The 18943-nt window shown below is 51.9% G+C and overlaps 1 protein-coding gene across 1 annotated transcript; it reads right to left on the reverse strand.

The window, feature by feature from the left end:
- Positions 1 to 10090: 10090 nt before the first annotated feature.
- On the reverse strand, positions 10091 to 18318 carry INA (internexin neuronal intermediate filament protein alpha). Its single transcript, XM_086466874.1, has 5 exons — positions 18242 to 18318; positions 17476 to 17631; positions 14640 to 15417; positions 10903 to 11027; positions 10091 to 10364 (listed from the first exon to the last, which is right to left on the reverse strand). Exons 1-5 carry the CDS (start codon positions 18316 to 18318, stop codon positions 10091 to 10093), a joined length of 1410 nt encoding a protein of 469 aa, XP_086323000.1.
- Between the last annotated feature and the right edge of the window lie 625 nt (positions 18319 to 18943).

The following is an 18943-nucleotide window of genomic DNA, read 5'->3' on the forward strand; positions in this document are numbered from 1 at the left end:
ATTTCAATTAGGAGGTTGAATGGTGAAGGGTAGCTTAATGCCAAAATCTCCACTGGAGCTAACTGCAGTATTGTTAGGTGGAATAACACGGAATTTCTGGGACTCTCCTTTCAATGAGGATTTCAGTGAGAAATAGCTCAGTAAAGATGTCAAGATAATTTTTCAACACAGATACAGGAGAAATAATCCTATGTAGCTACAAGACCCCTTTTTTTTGTCAATACATTTATCTTTTGTCAAAGCCACCTCTAGATTATTTTCATTGATGGTTTTGGCTGTTGTTATCAAGTCCTCTGTGAACCAGATCTTTCTCTGCTGCTCTCATCGTCCTGGCTTTATGCAAGGTGTCCAGCTGGCCTACTTTATACTGCCGCTTCCTGTTTCATGATCACTCATGGTTTTTCTTTCTATGTATTACTCTATGCCTAAAAAAAAAAAAAAGTTAGCAGTACAGTCGAATCTTACATTGCAAATTCTCCCTTAATCCAGGCTTGAACTTCGTGTCTCCAGAAGGGCTTATTTGCAAAGATACAGAAGCTGATCATTGATTCAAATTAATGTCATTCTAGGGTACTGCTGACTTGCATAACCTCAAGATGATTATGCTGCCACCAGCTCTGATGTCAGGGTCAGTTTCTGGGTGGTGGGTTTTTTTGGTTTGGTTTTTGGTTGGTTTTTTTTTTAAAAAAAAAAAAAAGGTTTCTGGATATCTTTAGAGGTTTTCTGTAGGATAAATCACATGCCAGCTAAAATGCAGAAGGCCAAGACTTCCTACTTTGTTCTTTCAGTGGCTTGATGAGGAGGATTGAAGCTCTGTTGCCTGTGATATTTTGCTATGAATGCTTAGTAACCTCTTACTTTCCGTTTGTCCACTTCTCTCTTTGTTTCTTCCTCACCCGCTTTCAGAAAGCATACTTAGCTTAGTTTTCCTGGCTGAACATCCTGCTTGCTTTCGCCTTAAAGCATACCCTGAAGGCACTGGTATTTGACCTACTCTCCTGCGCCTGCAGTACCCCCTGGGGCACTTCAGCGTGCAGCAGGGGTGACCTTTGGCTATTGCCAAGGCTGATCTGTGGGCTGTGTATTTCCTGCATAAAGATAATCAGTCTGCTTGCTTTAAAATGTGCCAATCTTCTTTCAACTCTCCTGCTGCTCTTTTATTTCTGTTGGTCTCCTTTTAACCTTGGATTTCTTCCAGTCACTTCTGGTTCTGATGGTAGAAGAGCTTCTGTAACAACAGGCTGTCTGTGGGACGTCATCTCCGCCCTCATGGGAGATGAGCCAGCTTTGTGTGCTGGAAGGGAGGGAAGGTGTGCTTGGACTCATTTTGCACACTGTTGTTTCTTCACTTGATTAAATAATTCTGGTTTTATTTTCTGGTTACCTACTTAGCAATGTCATGGCTAACACAGATCCTAGTTAAATACCACTTGTACTGCAGCACAATTCTGAGTTGCTTTACAGATCTGCTAATTCCCAGCAAGAGGAGAGTGAGCCCTAGTGTCAGGAGTTCATATAAATGCAGAATGAAGCTACACTCGAGTCATGAGCATTGAGTCACGTTGGCTATGTTCTGCCTGTTTTCTTGGTGTTTGATACAGATTTAGTGTGATAAGAAGGTAAGGTTCGAGAGACTAGTGAAATGTGCAGCTAAGCCTTCTGAATGGAGGGGCACTGCAACGGCGAGGTGTAACTGTCGTTTGTGTTCTGAGCACCAGTATTCCACCCAGCCTTGCTCTGTGTTGCTGCCAGACTGTGGCACACGTGAGCCAGGACAAGCCTTAACTCTTATTTCCATAGTTGTGAAACAACCGATGAGTTTGAATAAAAAATCATTCAAGCTTGTCTGATACTAGTCTGTGTTGGATTTCTTTTCAAGGAGTCATCAGGCATTTGTGTGCAATGATTCATGTTAACAGTCACTAACAAACTAAAATTGCATCCCTGGCATTTCTGTTTTCACTTTTTTTCAGTGTGGAGTGTGTTTATTATGAGATCTGTGCTCCATACAAACGGGTTTCACTCCAGCAGTTGGGAGAGAGCCTATTAACAGAGACACAGGCGGTTTTATGTATTACATCCCTTTCTTTTGAAAGGAGATGGTCAGTTTGTCCATCTGCATGCCTGATAGAGTGTACCAGGTGCCAGCCTGAATGTTTAGGTACGTTAAAATGTACTTGTTCTGCTGCGATGGATACTTGCTGAGAGATGGAGAGAATGTTGCAAATGGTGGGTTCTCATTGCTTTTGCTTTCTGTCCCTGTTTTCTACCGCCTTTTTTTCTGTAACCGCTAATAGGTTCAGCACAAAGAGAACAACGAGGTGATCCCAAATTGAATTTTACTCGTGTCATTTTTAAGAGACCCTTGCTGAATGAGCCAATGGATATTTGCTGGGGTTCCAGAAAGCTACCATAGATACAGGTTTAATCACTGAACAGTTCAAATTTTATTGGTTTTGAGAGATAAATGGTAATCCCATCTAAGGTGAAATGCAATACTGATTGGCTGTCCTTCAGCTGCAAAATTCTTGCTGGAGCTGTGTCACCGTCATTACTGGGTTTTGATTTAGTATAACAATTTATTTGGGTCAAAGCAGCAGTAATCTGCAAAAGAAATCCTTCCCAAAGTGGAAAAGAGTGCTGTATTTTCTAATTGTGTGGTAAAATAGTCTACTTGAAAATGAAATCTTAAAATGTTCCAAGGAAAACATTAACAGTAGAAAAGTGGGTGGTGGGGACTTGGCAAACACTGAGAAAAATAACTGTATTCCTGGGAGAGCTGCTTTTCGTGTGGTGTTGGGAGGCAACCAGTCGTTCCAAGATAACACGATGTGCTGGGAGCATTCTGCTTGCAGCATGCTTTTCTGTAGCTTGTGGTGACAGATGTGGTTATGTTAAATGATGAACCAGTGTGTCCTTTCTTGCATATACCTGGGACTGAAGGTAAGAACTCGTCAGGTGAGAAGCCCAACACCCTTCACAAGAACCTGCAATCTCGTTTTTCTTCCTCATGGGACATGGGAAAACATTTCACCTATGGGTGGCAATAAAATAGCAGATTATTTGTGTCCAAGAACAGGAGTGGTGGCGGTAGTCTTTTGCGTAAGCAGGTAGGCTGAACGCAGGGGTGCCTGCATTCTCTTTTCAGCTGTGTCCTTGACTTGCTATATGACCTTGAGGCAAGTTCTTCACTTCTCAGCTCTGTCCACCTAGAGCAACAATGTCTATAAAGTGCTGTGTGGGTAAACTCTACACTACTGCTGGGTACACGAGGGCAGGCAATTAACAGTGCAATTGAGATCCCCTTCATGGATGCAGGTATACCGGGACTGGTAACAGTACCTCTTACAGAAGCAACCAAGTGTGTTTCTTTCGAAGACTTTACTTTTACTTGTTTAGAATTTTGCCAAGTGATAAACACTTGGCCTGAATTTGTTGTGTTGCAGGTTGTTCCAGCTGCAAGTAGATTGATTTAGTTATCTATGGAGAAGTTCAACTAAAAGGATTCAGCTGGTTTTAAGAAACAAATAGTTGATGAACAGTTTAAAACAGCTTGTTTCATTTTGAGGTCTTTTTTTTGCATTTACAGCTTTGTCTTTTGGTTGCAAATGAGCTCACAATGAAGCTTGCCTTGATGTTGACACATTCATAACATCTGCCTTCTGAATGAGTTTTCTGGTGTCTAGTAAGGGAAGCTCAACTTTTCCATCAATGAGTGTATTTCACCTACGCACGTGCTTGCATGAAGCTTGGAGGAGTGTTGGTACCTGAGACCTTTGACGCTCTCAAATGTGGCCGAAGTTAAGCTGATGAGCATAAAAAATGACTGGGGAAGGGTTTAGGGGGTGAAGTGGACATTCAGTCACAGTATCATCCTATAATCCTTGCTTCCTTAAGAATCTAGCCTGAATATTTTGGCTTGCTGAGACATTTTGGCTTGCTTCAAGCATTGCCAGGCATTCTTATTCATACAGCTCTCAGGCCTCTTTGCTAGACCAGGAATTTGCTAATAAGTTCCCTTGTGTCTGGGGCTTGGGGTTTTTTTGCATTGCCATTGAACATTTGCTTAAACTTAATGATGTTCTAAGCCTCAGTGCAAACTGTATTTTTCAGTCTGACCTCAGCTTTTCAGAATGACATCTCCAAAGAGCTTGTTCTCACAGACCACAATCGGGTCTGTGCATGTACGCCATCTCGGAGAATGACTGCATGTGTCAGAGCGTTTACAAGGCTGCTCTGGGTATGGGGTTTGAGTCTCCTGTACTCTCTGGGATGCAGGCAGCCAGCAGCTGCCTCTCTGTTCAAAGGCAAAGGAGCTGAGTTGGCCCTGCTGTGATAGGAATGGACCCTGGTGCCTCTGTTTCAGAACTGATGCTCACAGCACCCCAAGAGCTTTGCTCCCATCTACGAGCAGCAAGTGGATGTGTGCCTGTGGCTCTGGAACTGCAATCTGAAATTTTCTGAGTATTTTCCATCTGTCTAAGCAGGTATGTCCATTTAGTGTGAGCACTGCTCCTTCTTTGTGTTACAGTCCACGCAGCTGAGCTCCAACAGAGCAGTCAGTTCTGGGCGGCAGAGTGTATTTGCAGTATATCCTGCTTTAATAAGGATATAGTCGTTTGTCATGGATGTCACAGGTTGAGGCTGGGCTGGCCACTAACAAATGACAGACGCTCTCTGTTAACCCCTCTCCCCTCCCAAAAGGGAAAAGGAGAGAGATCAAGGGAGAGAGACTTTACAGTTTGGAAAAGAAAACAGCTTTAATGAAACAATAACAATAAAAGAAAAGATAATAAGAATAAGGAAATAATGAAATATATACAATACGTACATATATACACAAATAGATACAACACCAATACTGAACCCAACTGCCCCCACCCTGATGACAACACGTCACCACCCCTGCAGGGCTGGCACTGGGGCAGTCCCAGGCTGGACTCAGCAGCAGACAGGGATGGGATGCAGGAGCTGGACTCAGGCACTGGATTCAGGGATGCACAGATCGGGATCGATGACAGAACAGACAGAGTCCTCCTCAGACGTCGGCCATCGAAGAAGAGAGACCAACCCTCGTGATCTCTCAGCTTTATACTGAATATGACGTCTATGGGATGGAATACTCTGCTGGTCAGGTTTGGGTCACCTGTCCTGTTCGCTCCTCCCTGCAGGTGCGACCTTTTTCGTGCTTGTGACCCTTTTCACTCCCGGCACCCCAACACAGGGTACAAGATTTAGCAGTGACCTTGGTTGCTACAAGAACAAGTATAAGCAAGGGCCTCTCTGCATACCATTCCTTAGTACGAACTATAAACATCAGGCCTGATCACTGCTGGGAGCAGTCACTGTCTGGAAAAAAAAGCTGCTGTTTCAGAAAATGCCATTAGTTAGAGGAGACTTGACTGAAAAGTTAAAGCACTAAAACGGAATTTGTTCTGGATTAGCCCAAACCAGGACAATGGAGTGGCAGGTTCCTCTCTCTCTTAGCTGCATTTTGGGTGAAGACCCTTGCACAAGCTGTAGTAGTGCATCCCCCCTATCCCCGTAATTGCAGATACCAGCTCTGCAGCCCCTCTGGTTCAGCTGGAATCTGCTGGGACAGAACAGGGTGGACGAGCACTCTCTTACTGCATGTTACACTGCGTTTGCCAAGAGATCCTTGCTCCCGTATGCCTGCGAAGTTGGGTGAATGAGCTGGCATTGCTCATGCTGCTTTGATGTAAGCTTTGCTTTAAGGTGTCGGACCCCACTGATGTGGACATTTGATCAGAGGCATCTGTTCGGCTGGCGTTAGGGCTCTACATGGGTTCACTCACTGGGGGAAGAAGCTCTTCTCCTTGGGGAGGTCTCTGTGCTAAGAGCTGGCAAGGAGAGGGCTGGATGGATCCGGCCAGAGGTGCTGGAACAGACTCTGCTCTGAATTGTGTATTGATTCCTTCTTGCTGAATGACACTGTTGTTCCCCAGTCTGGAAAACGAGATGTTTGCATTCCTGCCAAAGGAAAATGTTGTGGTTTTTTTTCTTTGGCTTACTCTTTAATTCCAGCATCTGGACATGCATCATTAGCACAACTTCTCTGTGTGCAGTGACGCTCTGTTTTTAAGGAGCTGTACATCTCAGCAAAGAAAGTTGTTGCAGGAACAACAGTTGTTGCAGATCTGAAGGACCCTTGGTTTCACGATCATAATGGGAACAAGGCTCTTCCATCACTGGAGCAGCAGGAGCATGACCTAGGCCTACTCCAGCTGACATCCCAGGCTGCACAGACTGTCCCATCTCACCTACGTGACAACAAAACAAGCAGAGCCAAAGCACAGCGGCATGGTGCATGGGCCAGCATCCCTATCCAGGGGAAAAAACTAATTGGTCAGCCCTGTGGTGAGAGTTTGCACCCCTGCATGGAGCCTGGAGTTCTCCCCAGCATAAAGACGAAGGCAGTGCAGCATCGTGGAGCAATGGTTGCTCTTTGTCTCTTCCTCTGTGTCCGCGGCTGCCTTTTATCTGAGAGGTCGAGGTTCTGCAGAGGTATAAATCTTTAAGCATCTGCAGCGTGACTCACTCCTTTCCTCTGCAGCCTTGGTGTTTAACCCAGTAGGAAAGATGGGACCACAAAGGAGGATTTATTGCTGTATTCCAGCTTAGTGCTCCACTGTAGAAGTCTTCTGGTGTGTATAAGCAGGCAGGTGAAAGGAGTCACCTTGAAGAAGATAATGATAGAAAAGGAGGCCTGGATGGAGGTAGCCAGAGGTCAGTGTTGGTAACATGCTGAGCCGGACCCATCCCTTTCTGCTGTCGTTGTTCTCCTAAAGACGAGGAGAGTGTGGGCATGGGCCTCCCTTAGGGTAAGAAGGGGCCACATGTCACCACATGTTCAATGAAAAGCTCAGCCTTCTCACCCATTGGCGGCAGCCACCTGGGGCCCGCAGGAGTTGGGCAGATAGGGCTCAGTGTGCCTCAGTTGGGTGTTAGGCAGTCCCTTCTCTGATTTTGCAGCCAAAATGGACTGAGCCCTGGGCAGTGCCCAGAGCAAGCTGTCCCCAGTGGCTGTGACTGCACTGGGATGCTGTGGTTCCCACGGCACAGGCATTGCCCCCAGAGGCTGGTCACGGATAGCTGGGAGGCAGCTGCAGAGCTGGGGGTAGCCCTGGTGCCCCTTGGGAGTTCCTCCCCTCCTGCACACCATCTGTGGTTGGGCTCTGTCCTTCAGGAAAGTGGTTTGTCCCCCCTCCTGCAAGGGCTCTCGCTCACCCTCAGTCCTGAGAGAGCATTTGTGGGGTTGGTCAATCAGTTGCTGCTATCAGGGTAATTAAAGCTTGGCACCTCAGATCTTGTAAGGTCACAGGGACAGAGCCCAGCAGAGCAGCTGTCAAAACCATAAGGTAATCTAAAATTCAGCCTGGTCCTTTCTGGTGTATCCTAAATGCACAGGTCCTTTCCCTGGCTGCTGGAACTTAACACCATAAGACAGCACCAAAATGCTGCAGAGCTCCAGAAATACAGGAGATCTCTGGACCTGACCCTTGCAAAGCAGCCGTTTTCCAAGAGTGGCTCGTCCTGCCCCTGCCTCCTTTGCCTTCCTCCACAACTGCAGCCTCTCCACATTCGTATCACCAAAGTAAAATCTCCAGCTTCACTGCTAGTATCCAGCCAGCTGAGCAAGCAGCAATCCTGACGGAGGCTCATGCTGGGAATAAAGGACAGGTCAGGCTGCTTATACTCAAGAGACAGAAAGAAAGCAGTGCTGGAGGGTATTTGAGGTTCAGAATACATTACATTAGCTGCACGGTCACATCTGCCTTTTATTTCCCCTATGGTTTGGGAGAAATGCTGTGTGTTTGCATTTTCTAACTGACAGCTGAGCCAGGAGGTATTTGGAGGTTGGCTGGTCCTTGCTTTGTGTGCCAGTGCCCTGGACTTTTCTGCAGGCACTGCCCCCCTCCACAAGCTCTGCTTGGGTGCCCTGAGTTGCTCTGTGCTGTTTTGTGGAGGCCGAGGGTGGGATGTGCTGCCCCAGCCATGCCCTGAGCCCCCTCCTCTGCCTCCGAAAGGTGCCCCTTGCTTCACCTGCCCACAGGGCCGCTCTCCCCATGGCTGCATTGCCCCATGGTGAGTGGCCATTCCATGGCATCGTCCCCAAGGTTAGTGGTGTGGCAGAGTGAAGGGAAATGGCCGTGCTGCTCCTGGCCTGCAGCGCTAGCGGAGAAGCCTGTGACTGTCACACAGTGTCCCTGGGGCTCTGGGGCAGATTGCCATGACATGGCGTGACAAGGCAGGAACGGGAAGGCAATAGGACAGCATGATGCTGGCAGGGACACCCAGCAGGAAGTCTGCCCACGCTCTTCTGGACCCTGCTGCCCTCCCCTGTGCCCCTCTACAGGCATACCTTGGGCAGAGCCTGGGTATTTTCCCAATATGAGCCAGTGCTGGTCATGCCAGCTCTGTGGGCGCCTTTGCTGGATTTACTTGGGAAGTGGGTTCACCCTCGCTTCTTCCATCTCTATTGTATAAATCACTTTGTCTTCACTTATGAAGACAAACAAAGAGGCTATTTTTAAGCCCTGAGCATGCAGGCAGGACGAAGGAGAAACGGCAGGTATCTGGGGACCAAACTGTCAGGGGTGAAGCAAGTCAAAGCCTCAGAGTCCATTTTCTGGGCAAATGAGGGTGCGCTCGGCCATGGGAGACCTTGTTCCCTGGGCCAGTTGGCCGTGAACTCTTCTACAAAGCAGGGCCACCACGACAGGCACCTGGGGGTGAGACCTAGGCATGCCCCACTGCCATCGGTGGGACCAGCCTTGCCTTGCAACACCAGCAGCAGTTTGGCGGCCGCACCCCAACACCACGCTCTTTGCAAGGGACCAAACCGGCTGTGGGCCAGAGGCCGAGGTGTGTTCCCGAGGCGAAGCAGCAACAAAGAAGACAAAACAGCTTGGTTTGATTCACATAACTGTTTCTTTCTTTTTAATTATTAATTTGTGCCTTACAATAGAAGAGGAAAGAGTGAGCAAACGATTTGCTGGTTCCAGGAACTACTCTGGCACCACCGTGAGGGCAGTAAGGTCTCATGACGATAACCTTGCCAGGGCACTGACACACGCACACGCGGAGTCTCCGGCTCTTGCAAAAGCGATCACTGGTAATTTTAAGGCATTGAAAGAAACCTATGGTTGTAAATCCTATATCAAATTTGGCACATGTTGAACAGTTAGAGCGGAGACGAGGATTGTTTGCAGGCTGGTGTTTGGGAGTCCTGCAGCTTCCCAGCGCTGGCTGGGGCAGGATGATAATGTGAGTGCAGGATTTTCATGTGACGACTGCGCAGCCAAACAAGGGGCCCTGCAGCCCCCCACATTTTGCAGCCAGCCACACCGGACAAGGTGCTGTGGTATGGTGGTTCATTCATCTCTGACGCACTGGTTCCCTGCCCTGTACCTGTTGCTAGCAAACCCCGTGTGCCTGGCTGGATTCACGCTGCTGAAAACCACAGTTGTCAGGACAAAAAAAAAAAAAAAAAGAACATTCCTTATAGTTTAAAATGTACGTGGCTCATAGACCAGATGTCAGGTGTGGTTACAGTCCAGTATGGCTATTTCTGTGCTTCTGGGATTAAAAGTGGTTGGCTACAGCTTGAGGAGTGGGAAAGGGTTTAGCTATACGTGGATTTGGATGGTAGGTGAAGGTCTGTAGCCTTTAAGTTAGTTATAGTAAACATGTTGTTTCCCTCGTCCCCCCTCCCCAGAGAGCTGGCTGAGCAGCAGTCCCAGCCAGCTCCCCCTCCCTTACTGCAGGCGGGGGAGGGAGGGGGGGAGGGAAGGTGCTACGAGTCCACTGTGCCACCACAACAATGACCAACATGCATCTAGCTACCTGCCCGTGTCTCTGCACCATTTAAAAGGGAGCAATGTGCCAAACTCGACCTCCGCACGGCAGGACCTGCAAGGAAGCCGGCCCGTGTCGGTGTCCCTGGGGGGTTATGTGTTTCTAAAGGGGGCTTCCTGTGAGCCCAGCACAGCTTCGTGCCTGGAGGGGCCATTTAAAGGCCGAGTGGAGACTGTTCCCCCTCAAATGCAAAATGGACAGGGTGTGAGGGTTACATTTTTGCATTTGCAATGATCCCTTCATGCAGGTTTAATCTCCCTCTTTTCTTGGCAGAGGTTATGGTCCCCTCAATCATCTCAGCCCTGCTGCATGATATTTTAGAGGTCACTTTAATAACCTCTCCTTGCTCATCCTCCTTGAAGGACAGTGTAGAGGAACTAAAGCCTCTTGGCTGGGAGGAGTAAGTGGGGTTGGGGAGGGGATTGAGTGCTGAAACGCCGACACTTCCCATGTTGAAGAGGGTCTCCTCTCCCTCCAGGAGCTTCCTGCAAGCACATCACAAGGGGAGAGGTTAGTCTGGAGACATCTCACATGAAACATCTGCAAAGCTCGAGAGAGTGCTGCAAGCAAGTCTAAGTGCTCTTACCTGAGGTCACGCTGCACCATGAAACTGGTTCAAAATTGTATGCTTTGGTCAATCATTTTTGGAGCACTTGCAATATGGGGTGCATGAGACTAGCTCCCTCCTCTGCCTCTAGAAATGCCAGGAAAATAAAGCCCTGAACTAGAGGGGACTGCCTTTTCCATCTGCTTTGACTTTGCAAGACAGACAAGTTTCCAACACCAACTGTCCCCGTTAAAAAACACTGCTTCTGGGATGGCTGGGAGACACTAGATCGAGACGTGATACGGAATGATGGCTGCTTCCCAGGCAGGAGCACAACAGGTCCAGGCAAGGGAGATGAGCAACATGATGGTGTTGCTCCTTGAGTGTGTACCCAGATATTTTCCAGGCCCTTGAAGATATCCCAGCCTGGCAGAGTCAGGGGATTGGCCAGGTGAGCAGGGTCAGAGCAGCCTTACCTGTAGGCAGCTATCTCGATGTCAAGGGCCATCTTGACATTAAGCAGGTCTTGGTACTCCCTCAAGTGCCGAGCCATCTCATTTTTGGTGTTTCGCAGGTCATCCTCCAGCTGCCCGATGGTGTCCTGCAAAAGCAAGGGTGCTCAGGGACATGTTTTGGAGCAGGAAACTCTCCCACAGGTTTTCTGCTCTGCCCATCATAGACAGACAAGCTGCAACGGGCAGTTGGTCCACAATGGCACATCCCACCAGGAGCTTGGGACCATGAAATCTCATGCTCACAGGGATGAAGAAGCAGGCAGAGCACCGGGCATGGCTTGTGTGTGTGTGCGGTGGGAGGAGGCTTTATATAGTTTCCCATCTGCAGCAGGGTCTGTGAGACAGAGGGGACAAATAGTGCATGGTGGAGGAGCCCCCAGTCCTGCAAGGGATAAGGCAGGCTGCTACAGGGGGAAGGGAAGAGCTGCTGCTGGGGAGGGATGGGCTTAAATATTGTCAAAGCAGGGGCAGTGGCTCAGCGGGACAAAAGAGAGCGCCCAGCACTGCAGCAACCCACGGCTGGAGTGGGTGCCTGGAGAAGAGCTGCAGTCTGTATCTGGGGGGCTTAAGAAGGGCTGGGATATGCATCCAGGTGGTGGAAGGAGATGGTGGTGCTGCCAGGGCAGGAGGGAAGAACTGGCTCCAGGAGTGGAAGGCTGACGACTTCCCCAGAAAAAGCCTCAGAGCCCCAAGGTGGGGGCTTTCAATGCAGGGATTTGGGGGGGGTTACAGAGTCAGGGGCCAGCCCTGCAAGAGCCAGGGTGCTCAGCTGGATGACAACATCGTTCTAGCATCCTTCCCATCATCTTTGCCCTGCCATGGCTGCTACATCCAGTTCTACCTGCTATGGGGAGGAGTTTGAGGCCAGATCTCCTGCTAACAAAGGGAACTAATTTCTTTTTTTCTTTTTTTTTTTTTTTTTTTCCAGAAAACAAGCAGCCTGGTTTTCTCCCACATGCATCCAGGTATCTAAGCAGCAGCGTGAAGGCAGTGAAACCTGCTCCTATAAGGATCTTCCCAATCAGATGGTGTCCTGCTGCTGGCCACCCTGCTGTGCCACTGGAGGAGCATAATTTGGAGCAGGAATGAGTAAGCAGTTTGCATTAAGTGACAGTGCAGCCCTGCCTGCAAAGCCCTGCAATGACCACTGCCAACGTCTGGTTTCCTGCACCCCACCCCACAGCCAGGCTTTGTGATTGCTTCCAGGTCCTCCGTTCCAGCAAAGAAGCTTTGTCCCGCTACATCATCCTCACCCTCTCCCTGTCCTCACCCCCATCCTGCCCCCTTCTTTATGTCCTGCAAAACCTTCCTTGTGCACAGTGCAGAGACAGCCATGAGACGTGGAGCTGCCCAAGGAGCAGGGAGCTGCGCTGAGCCTGACGCAGTGAGCCCAGTCTGAGCAGAGACCCTCGGAGAAGCAGTGCCAGCTCATCCTGAATGCAGCACAGGGCATCTCACGGTCAAGTTAGCTGGACACATCCCACCTTGAGGGACATTTACAGGCCATCCTTGGGGTCTCTGCCTTGACCTGTGCTGCCCCGACTATCTTCCACAGCAAGAGAGCTGCATGGAGCTCTGCCTCTGAGGTGGGACTGGGCAATGGAAAGGGGTTCAAGGAGACCATTGGGGCATCAACTGAAAAGCCCCAGGATATGCATGGATGCCACTGCAGTACAGATTAAAATCTCTGCTCTGATGCAGCCAGACTCCTACTACACTGAGCCATGACAAGAGGGAGGAACTTGGGGTGACGCTATGCCAGGACAGCCCCACTCTTGCTGCTCTGACCCTCTGTGCCTTCAGCCTCCTTCTCTGTCTGCAGTCTGAATGAACAAAATGGCTCCTTAAAAATGGGTTATCCTTGTTACCCTGCCTGTACCTCTCTTCCACACCTCAGCTCTACCAGCTGGTTGAATAAAACCCCCTCCCCACACCATTGCAAACCTGTCTCCTAACAGAAAGCTCTCACATACTGGTTCAGTTTCAACTGGATAGCCTACAAACATAAAGACATGCCCGTGCTTTGGCAGTCTATAGGAACACTTTAAAAGCCCAAGCAATAGAAATACTCTCTTTTAAGACAGACTGCCATCCTTTTCCACTGGTTGCAGCCAGGGAAATTATTTAGCTGCTACATATGCACATTGCTCAAAAGGTTCCAAAGTATTACAACACTTAAAGCAGATCCTGAGGGTCATGTGGGAAAATGCTGCTGTGCTGTCACTAAACCAATTTCAATTATGGTGCTGTTTAATCCAGTTGCATTATTTTTTTTTTCCCAATTGATAGGTTGTTCCAGGAAGCCCTCTTTTCACATGGCATCAAGACTATTTAAGAAGATTACTGCATGTAATCCTTTCACCCTCTACATGAAATATTGTATATTGCCTATTTCCACAGTATTTGTTAAAGAAGACCTCAACTACTCAGGAAGATTACAAACATCTTGGAGCTACAGTCACGAATTCTAGAGAGCCTGGCAAAATTTGGCCTTGAAAATGACAAGGCATTACTTGTGTGTGAAATAACAACATCCTTCAGGTATGACGTAAGGCATTTGTTTCAGTATTTAGAAGGAAACGGTTTGATTTAGAAACCACAGATCATTTAATAGCCATGTAATAGAACAATCTCAGGATTTATTTTATTACAAATCATGAACATTTCCCTGTAGCAAGAAAATGTGGTAATACTGCGGTAATAGAATAAGAGATAAGGAGTGCTTAGTGTCTGCCCCACGTGAGTCTTTCCATAGACATAAGAGATGTTAGGATCTGGCTGCAAATTCAACCTTAATGTTTGCAGAACTCCAGTTTCTGCAGTGCAGGTGCCAAGAGCCAGGCCACAGGGTGAGGGGCCGAGCCTCGGCAGACGGCTTCAAGGAATTACCCACAACGACAGAGAATGTGTGGGCAATTTTGGAGGTGACCCTTAAGGGACAGGGCAGGGATGAAGAGATGCCCTAAACAGCACTACCATGCGCAGGGATATCCCCTGCAGGAAAGGGGTGCTGGAGGGAGTGTCCTGGCCCTGCCTGTGGCCCCCGAAATCTGCCCTCTGGGGTTCTGCCTAAAGGGTGAAGGTGGCAGGCAATGCCCTGGAGAGGCAGGAGCTGTTGTGCAGGGCAGAGAGGCCCTATCCCAGGGCGGGAGGAAGGCTGCAGGGATGCCTGGCACTGTGCAGTGCTGTGGGGGCACTGCCCCGGCACGAGTGGGCACTGCACAAGGCAAGAGGGGGTTGGTGCTGCACAGTGCTGGTGGCTGGAGGTGCGGGGGAGGGTGTTGCATGCAGTGCAGCACAGCACGGGATAGCGGGGGCGCTGTGTGGTGCACGGTGCGGAGGAGGAACCGCATTGGGCCAGAGTGTCCAGCGCTGTATAGAGCTGCGGGAGGGGCTGCTGCAGAGGACAGAGACGCGCTGCAGGATTTTGCATGCAGTGGAGATGCATAGGACCGGGGGAGGGGGAGCGCTGGGTCGCAGGTGCCGGTGCTGCACAGCGCCGGGGGGACGAAGATGCCCGGTGCTACACAGTACTGGGGTAGGCTGCTGGAATGGAGGTGCCGAGCGCTGCGGCTGATGGCCCGGGAGTAAGATGCTCGGTGCCGCACAGCAGCGGAGGGCGGAGCTGCCCCACGCCGGGCACCCGGCGCGGGGAGGGGACGGGGAAGGTTCCCGGTTCCCGACACCTCCCGGCTCACCTGCAGGCCAGCGGCCTCGGCGCTGTGCCGCTCCTCCAGCTCCTGCAGCTGCCTCTCCAGGGACTGGTGGGCGCCGCGCAGGCTCTCCATCTCCGCCAGGCGGGCCTGGAGCTGCCGGCGGCACTCGCCGGCCTCCCGGCGGCTGGCGCGGACGGCCTCCTGGCTGCGGGCCGCCCGCTCGTGGAGGCGGGCGCAGCGGGCGCGGTACCAGTCCTCGGCCGATTGCAGGTTGCGGGCCGCCAGCGCTTCGTACTGGGTCCGCAGCTCCCGCAGCGCTGCCGCCAGGTCGGGCCGCCCCGCCGGGGCCGGGACGGGAGGCGCGGCGGCGCGGAGCTCGGCGCCCAGCTGGGCCAGCTGCTCGGCGTGGGCGCTGCGCAGCGCCGCCAGCTCCTCCCGCAGTGCCGCCGCCCGCCGCTCCAGGTCGGCGCGGGCACGGGCGGCCCCCTCGGCCGCTTGCTGCCGGGAGCGCAGCGCCTGCTCCGCCTCGGCGCGGCCCCGCGCCTCCTCCTCGCAGCGCGCCCGCAGCCGCTGCGTCTCCTCGGCCAGGCGAGCCCGCTCCAGCGCCGCCTGCGCCCGCTCCCCGTGCGCCTCCTCCAGGCGGGCGCGCAGGGCGCGCAGCTCCCCGCCCAGCAGCTGGCCCAGCCGGCGGGGCTCGGCCGACCGCTGCCGCAGCGCCGCCAGCTCCGTCGCCAGCGCCCGGTTCCGCTCCTCCAGCGCCCGCACTCGCTCGATGTAGCCGGCGAAGCGCTCGTTGAGGCCCTGCAGCTGCTCCTTCTCGCTGGCCCGCGCCCGCCGCGGCTCGACGCTGAGCTCCCGCTCGGCGCCCGGGCGAACCGGCCGGCCCGCCACCCCCTCGGGGCGCCGCGGGGTCTCCGCGAAGAGGTGGCGGTAGGAGGCGGCCAGCGCCGCCGGCTCCGCGCTGTAGCTCATGGCGGCGGAGCAGGACCGGCGGCAGTGGCGGCGCTTATGTACGGCGGGGCGGAGCGCGGTGCGGAGCGGGACGCGGGGCGGGGCGCTCCGGCAGGGAGGGGGCGCGGTGCGGTGCGGTGTGCGGTGCGCGATGCGGTGCGGTGCGGTGCGGTGCGGTGCGATGCGGTGCGGTGCGATGCGGTGCGATGCGGTGCGCGGAGCGTCCCCGGGGCGTCCCCGGGGCTCCCGCGGTAGGAGGCGGCGGGAGCTGTCCGTGCGGCGCGGTGCTGAAGGGCCGTGGCGGCGGGCGAGGCACGGGGCGGGACAAAGGGATGTGTGCGTGTAGGGGTGGAGGGACACAGAAAGAGCACACGGACGTGCCCGGGCAGATGGACAAGGTCACACACACACACAAGGAAACAGGCGGACGCACAGGGACGCGGAAAGGGACAAGGACATTCACAGTAAGAGGTGCACATACACACGCTCAGAGCCAGACAAAGGGACAAGCAGATGCACAGAGAGACACATACAGATGCACAGGCAGATGCACAGGCAAGGAGGGGCAGAAACACAGAAGGAAGCCGGCAGAAATGGGCAGGTGGAGAGACAGAGTCAGGCAGACACACAAACACAAAAACCGCTTCTGCCAGGGTACCCCTAGCCATCCCCGCCAATGCTTGGGGGAATCCGTGCTGTGCGCCTGTGCCTGGGTGAAGGTGTCCCGGGGGGTTGGTTCCAACCCTTTTCCTCCAACGGGGACTGGGGTGCCTATGGCAGTATGGGGTCTCCATGGGATGAGGCCATGGGCAGTTTGAGGTGTAGGCGGGGTGCAGAGGCGGGGACATGCCTGGAGAAGGGAGTGCCCAGGACAGAGACTCATTGTAGCTCCAGCTGTACCACAGGAGACAGATGGGGAGAATTTTGCCTCCAGGTTGTTTGCCAGGAACTGAAAGAGCCACATTCAGTTTCTCTCCTGTCCACGCAAGTGGGCTGGGCCTTCCCACTGGTAGGGGTTTGCTGGGAGTACCCAGGGCTGCAGAGCTGATGGGAAGAGCAGGAAGTGTCTGATCTCTGGTAGCAACAGCACAAAATGTAGCTGTGAGATGGAAAAACGGCTTAAAATATCTGTGGTCCAGGTGTGAGGAACGTGGTGAAATGTGTAACCAGATCCTGTCTCCTGCTGTACATCTCTGAGCCACTGAGATCTGCACTGGTGCCCAGTTCCTTTACTCCACTTGTCCCCTTCCTCTTCACAGGGGACCAGTGGAGAGCATGAGGGAGATCTGGCAGCTGAGCAGGCAGGGCTGGCACTGGAGAGAGCCATGACTTCCAAAAAGAGCTGTCACTGTTTCAAAGGGGGCAGCCAAATGGGGAGAGATGGTGCTGGAATTCACATCTCCTTGGGAGCAGAAGTTAATCCTAACAGTGGCTATGGAAGCACTGCATCGCACCGCACCGCACCGCATCGCGCACCGCACCGCTGCCAGCATGGAAGCAGCGCTGGGTGGAGTGCACAGAAGCCCATGTCCCTGCAGCCTTGCTTAGAAGGGCATTGCCTGGGGCAGAAACCCCGTGGGGAAAACATCCCTTTCACTTGAGAGTGAGGTGAGCCCAGCCCAAGGCGGAGCACTGCCCCACTGCAGCAGCAGGCTGGTCCCAGGCGTGCAGTCGGGGATTGGCCATAGGATCAACACACACATGTATACACCCCACCTTAGTCCCATATATCTGTCCCATAGGGCATAGGAGGAACGAGGAATTAGTGGAGACAAAGGAAAGAGACAGGAGCTGTGCATATACTCGGGTGAGACACCGGCTTGTGCCTTGTTTTTCTAGGACTCACATCTGCTCACAGGTAGTTTTCCTGGAAGGAGTTGGTTTTACTGAAGCCCATTTTATGTCAGTGACGGTAAGGCTACAACACTTGGATTGTCTGAGCAGCTTATGCTTTAGTGTCAGAGCAGGCCAGGCAGACAGCCCCACCACAGGCTGGGGGCTGCCAGCCAACCCCAGCCCTGGAGATGGCTGGCTCACACTGCTGATGCAGAAATCCTTTCCTTGGTCTGGGTTTTTTTCAGGTCTTTCACATATTCCTCACACACAAGTGTGTTTTACTACTTCCTCAGCTTCCTTTTAATTTCAATATCCTAAGTCAGGTTTTTGCTACTGGAAATAGAAGTTTCAAGTTCTGCTTCGTTATGTGTGTGGCATTGTTTTGATGACTTTGCTCTGATGCATATTTTTCGATGATAGAGGCTTCTGTTGTTCTCTTTTGTCTTGGAAAAGTGGACTGCAGCTTATCCTGGCCTCCTCGCTTGTGCTGTTTTAGCACTGCCATTCTTACGTAGTCTAACAGCGGAGTTAGGAGTGTCACAATCTCCTCCAGCAGAAGAAACACAAGGGGCTCTGCAAGGACTGCTGATGCCCATGGGTAAAGACCCTGGAATCGAATCCGTTTGCCTTCCAATGGGTTGAGGTGTTCTGGAGTCCTACACAGGGGGAAGGAGACTTCGTGCAACAGATGGGACCTGAGCCAGTTGCCAGTGTGACTGCCAGAACTTTGTAGCTGAATGAGCACAAGGAGTTGGAGTGAATAAATGATACTAAGTGCTGCTGTCCTGCAGCACACAGACGCGGCTCCAGCTCGCTGGAAGGCTGATTCTTTCAGAGGAGCAAAGGGTGGCCGAGACCTTGGGATCCACCTCAGCATGAGCTGCCAATTCTGGGGGTGCTCCCATGTTCCAGGGAACTGCAGCAGGACCGCCATCCCGGGTGGTTGGTCCCCAAATGCAATTCCCTTGTGAGCCCCTTGAGCCCCTGACCCAGCTCACAGTGACTGACTTGGCCAACAAACCTGGGAGCTGTACAGCCCTCTCAGGGAGAGGGAGAGCTGCAGCGTGGCTGTGTCCTTTTACAGGACACAGGAGCCATGTCCACGCAGACTAGAAGGAAGTCCTTGAAAGACCCAGGCCCAAATTCTCCAAATTCCCTTCTATTCCCTTCTATTCTAAGGCTGGATACAAGCTGACATTTTATGAACACCAGCATGTCAGACCTGAAATGAGGTGGCAAGCTGGAAGTGGGCACAAACTGAAACCAGGGCTGTGCCTGGCCTGTGTTCAGCCTCTGGAAACCTTGATACCTGAGTAACACATGGATCCCTGTTGGGATGCACACATGTGGCATCAGGGGAACTTTATAAGGCTGGAAAACAGACAGAAAAAACAAAGAGAAACAGTCCCATAGCTAAGAATTGTACACTACTGAAAGCCAGTGGGTTGTATTAAGGAATAAATTGTCCAGGATCATTCCATACGTCCCAGTTGCTTCAAAAATCAAGTCTTGCATGTGAGATAGCCAGAAGACTCCTTAAAACTCTGTGACCCTCTCCA

The sequence above is a fragment of the Leptosomus discolor genome, chromosome 6, assembly GCF_034619465.1.
Source record: "Leptosomus discolor isolate bLepDis1 chromosome 6, bLepDis1.hap2, whole genome shotgun sequence".
Taxonomy (NCBI): domain Eukaryota; kingdom Metazoa; phylum Chordata; class Aves; order Leptosomiformes; family Leptosomidae; genus Leptosomus; species Leptosomus discolor.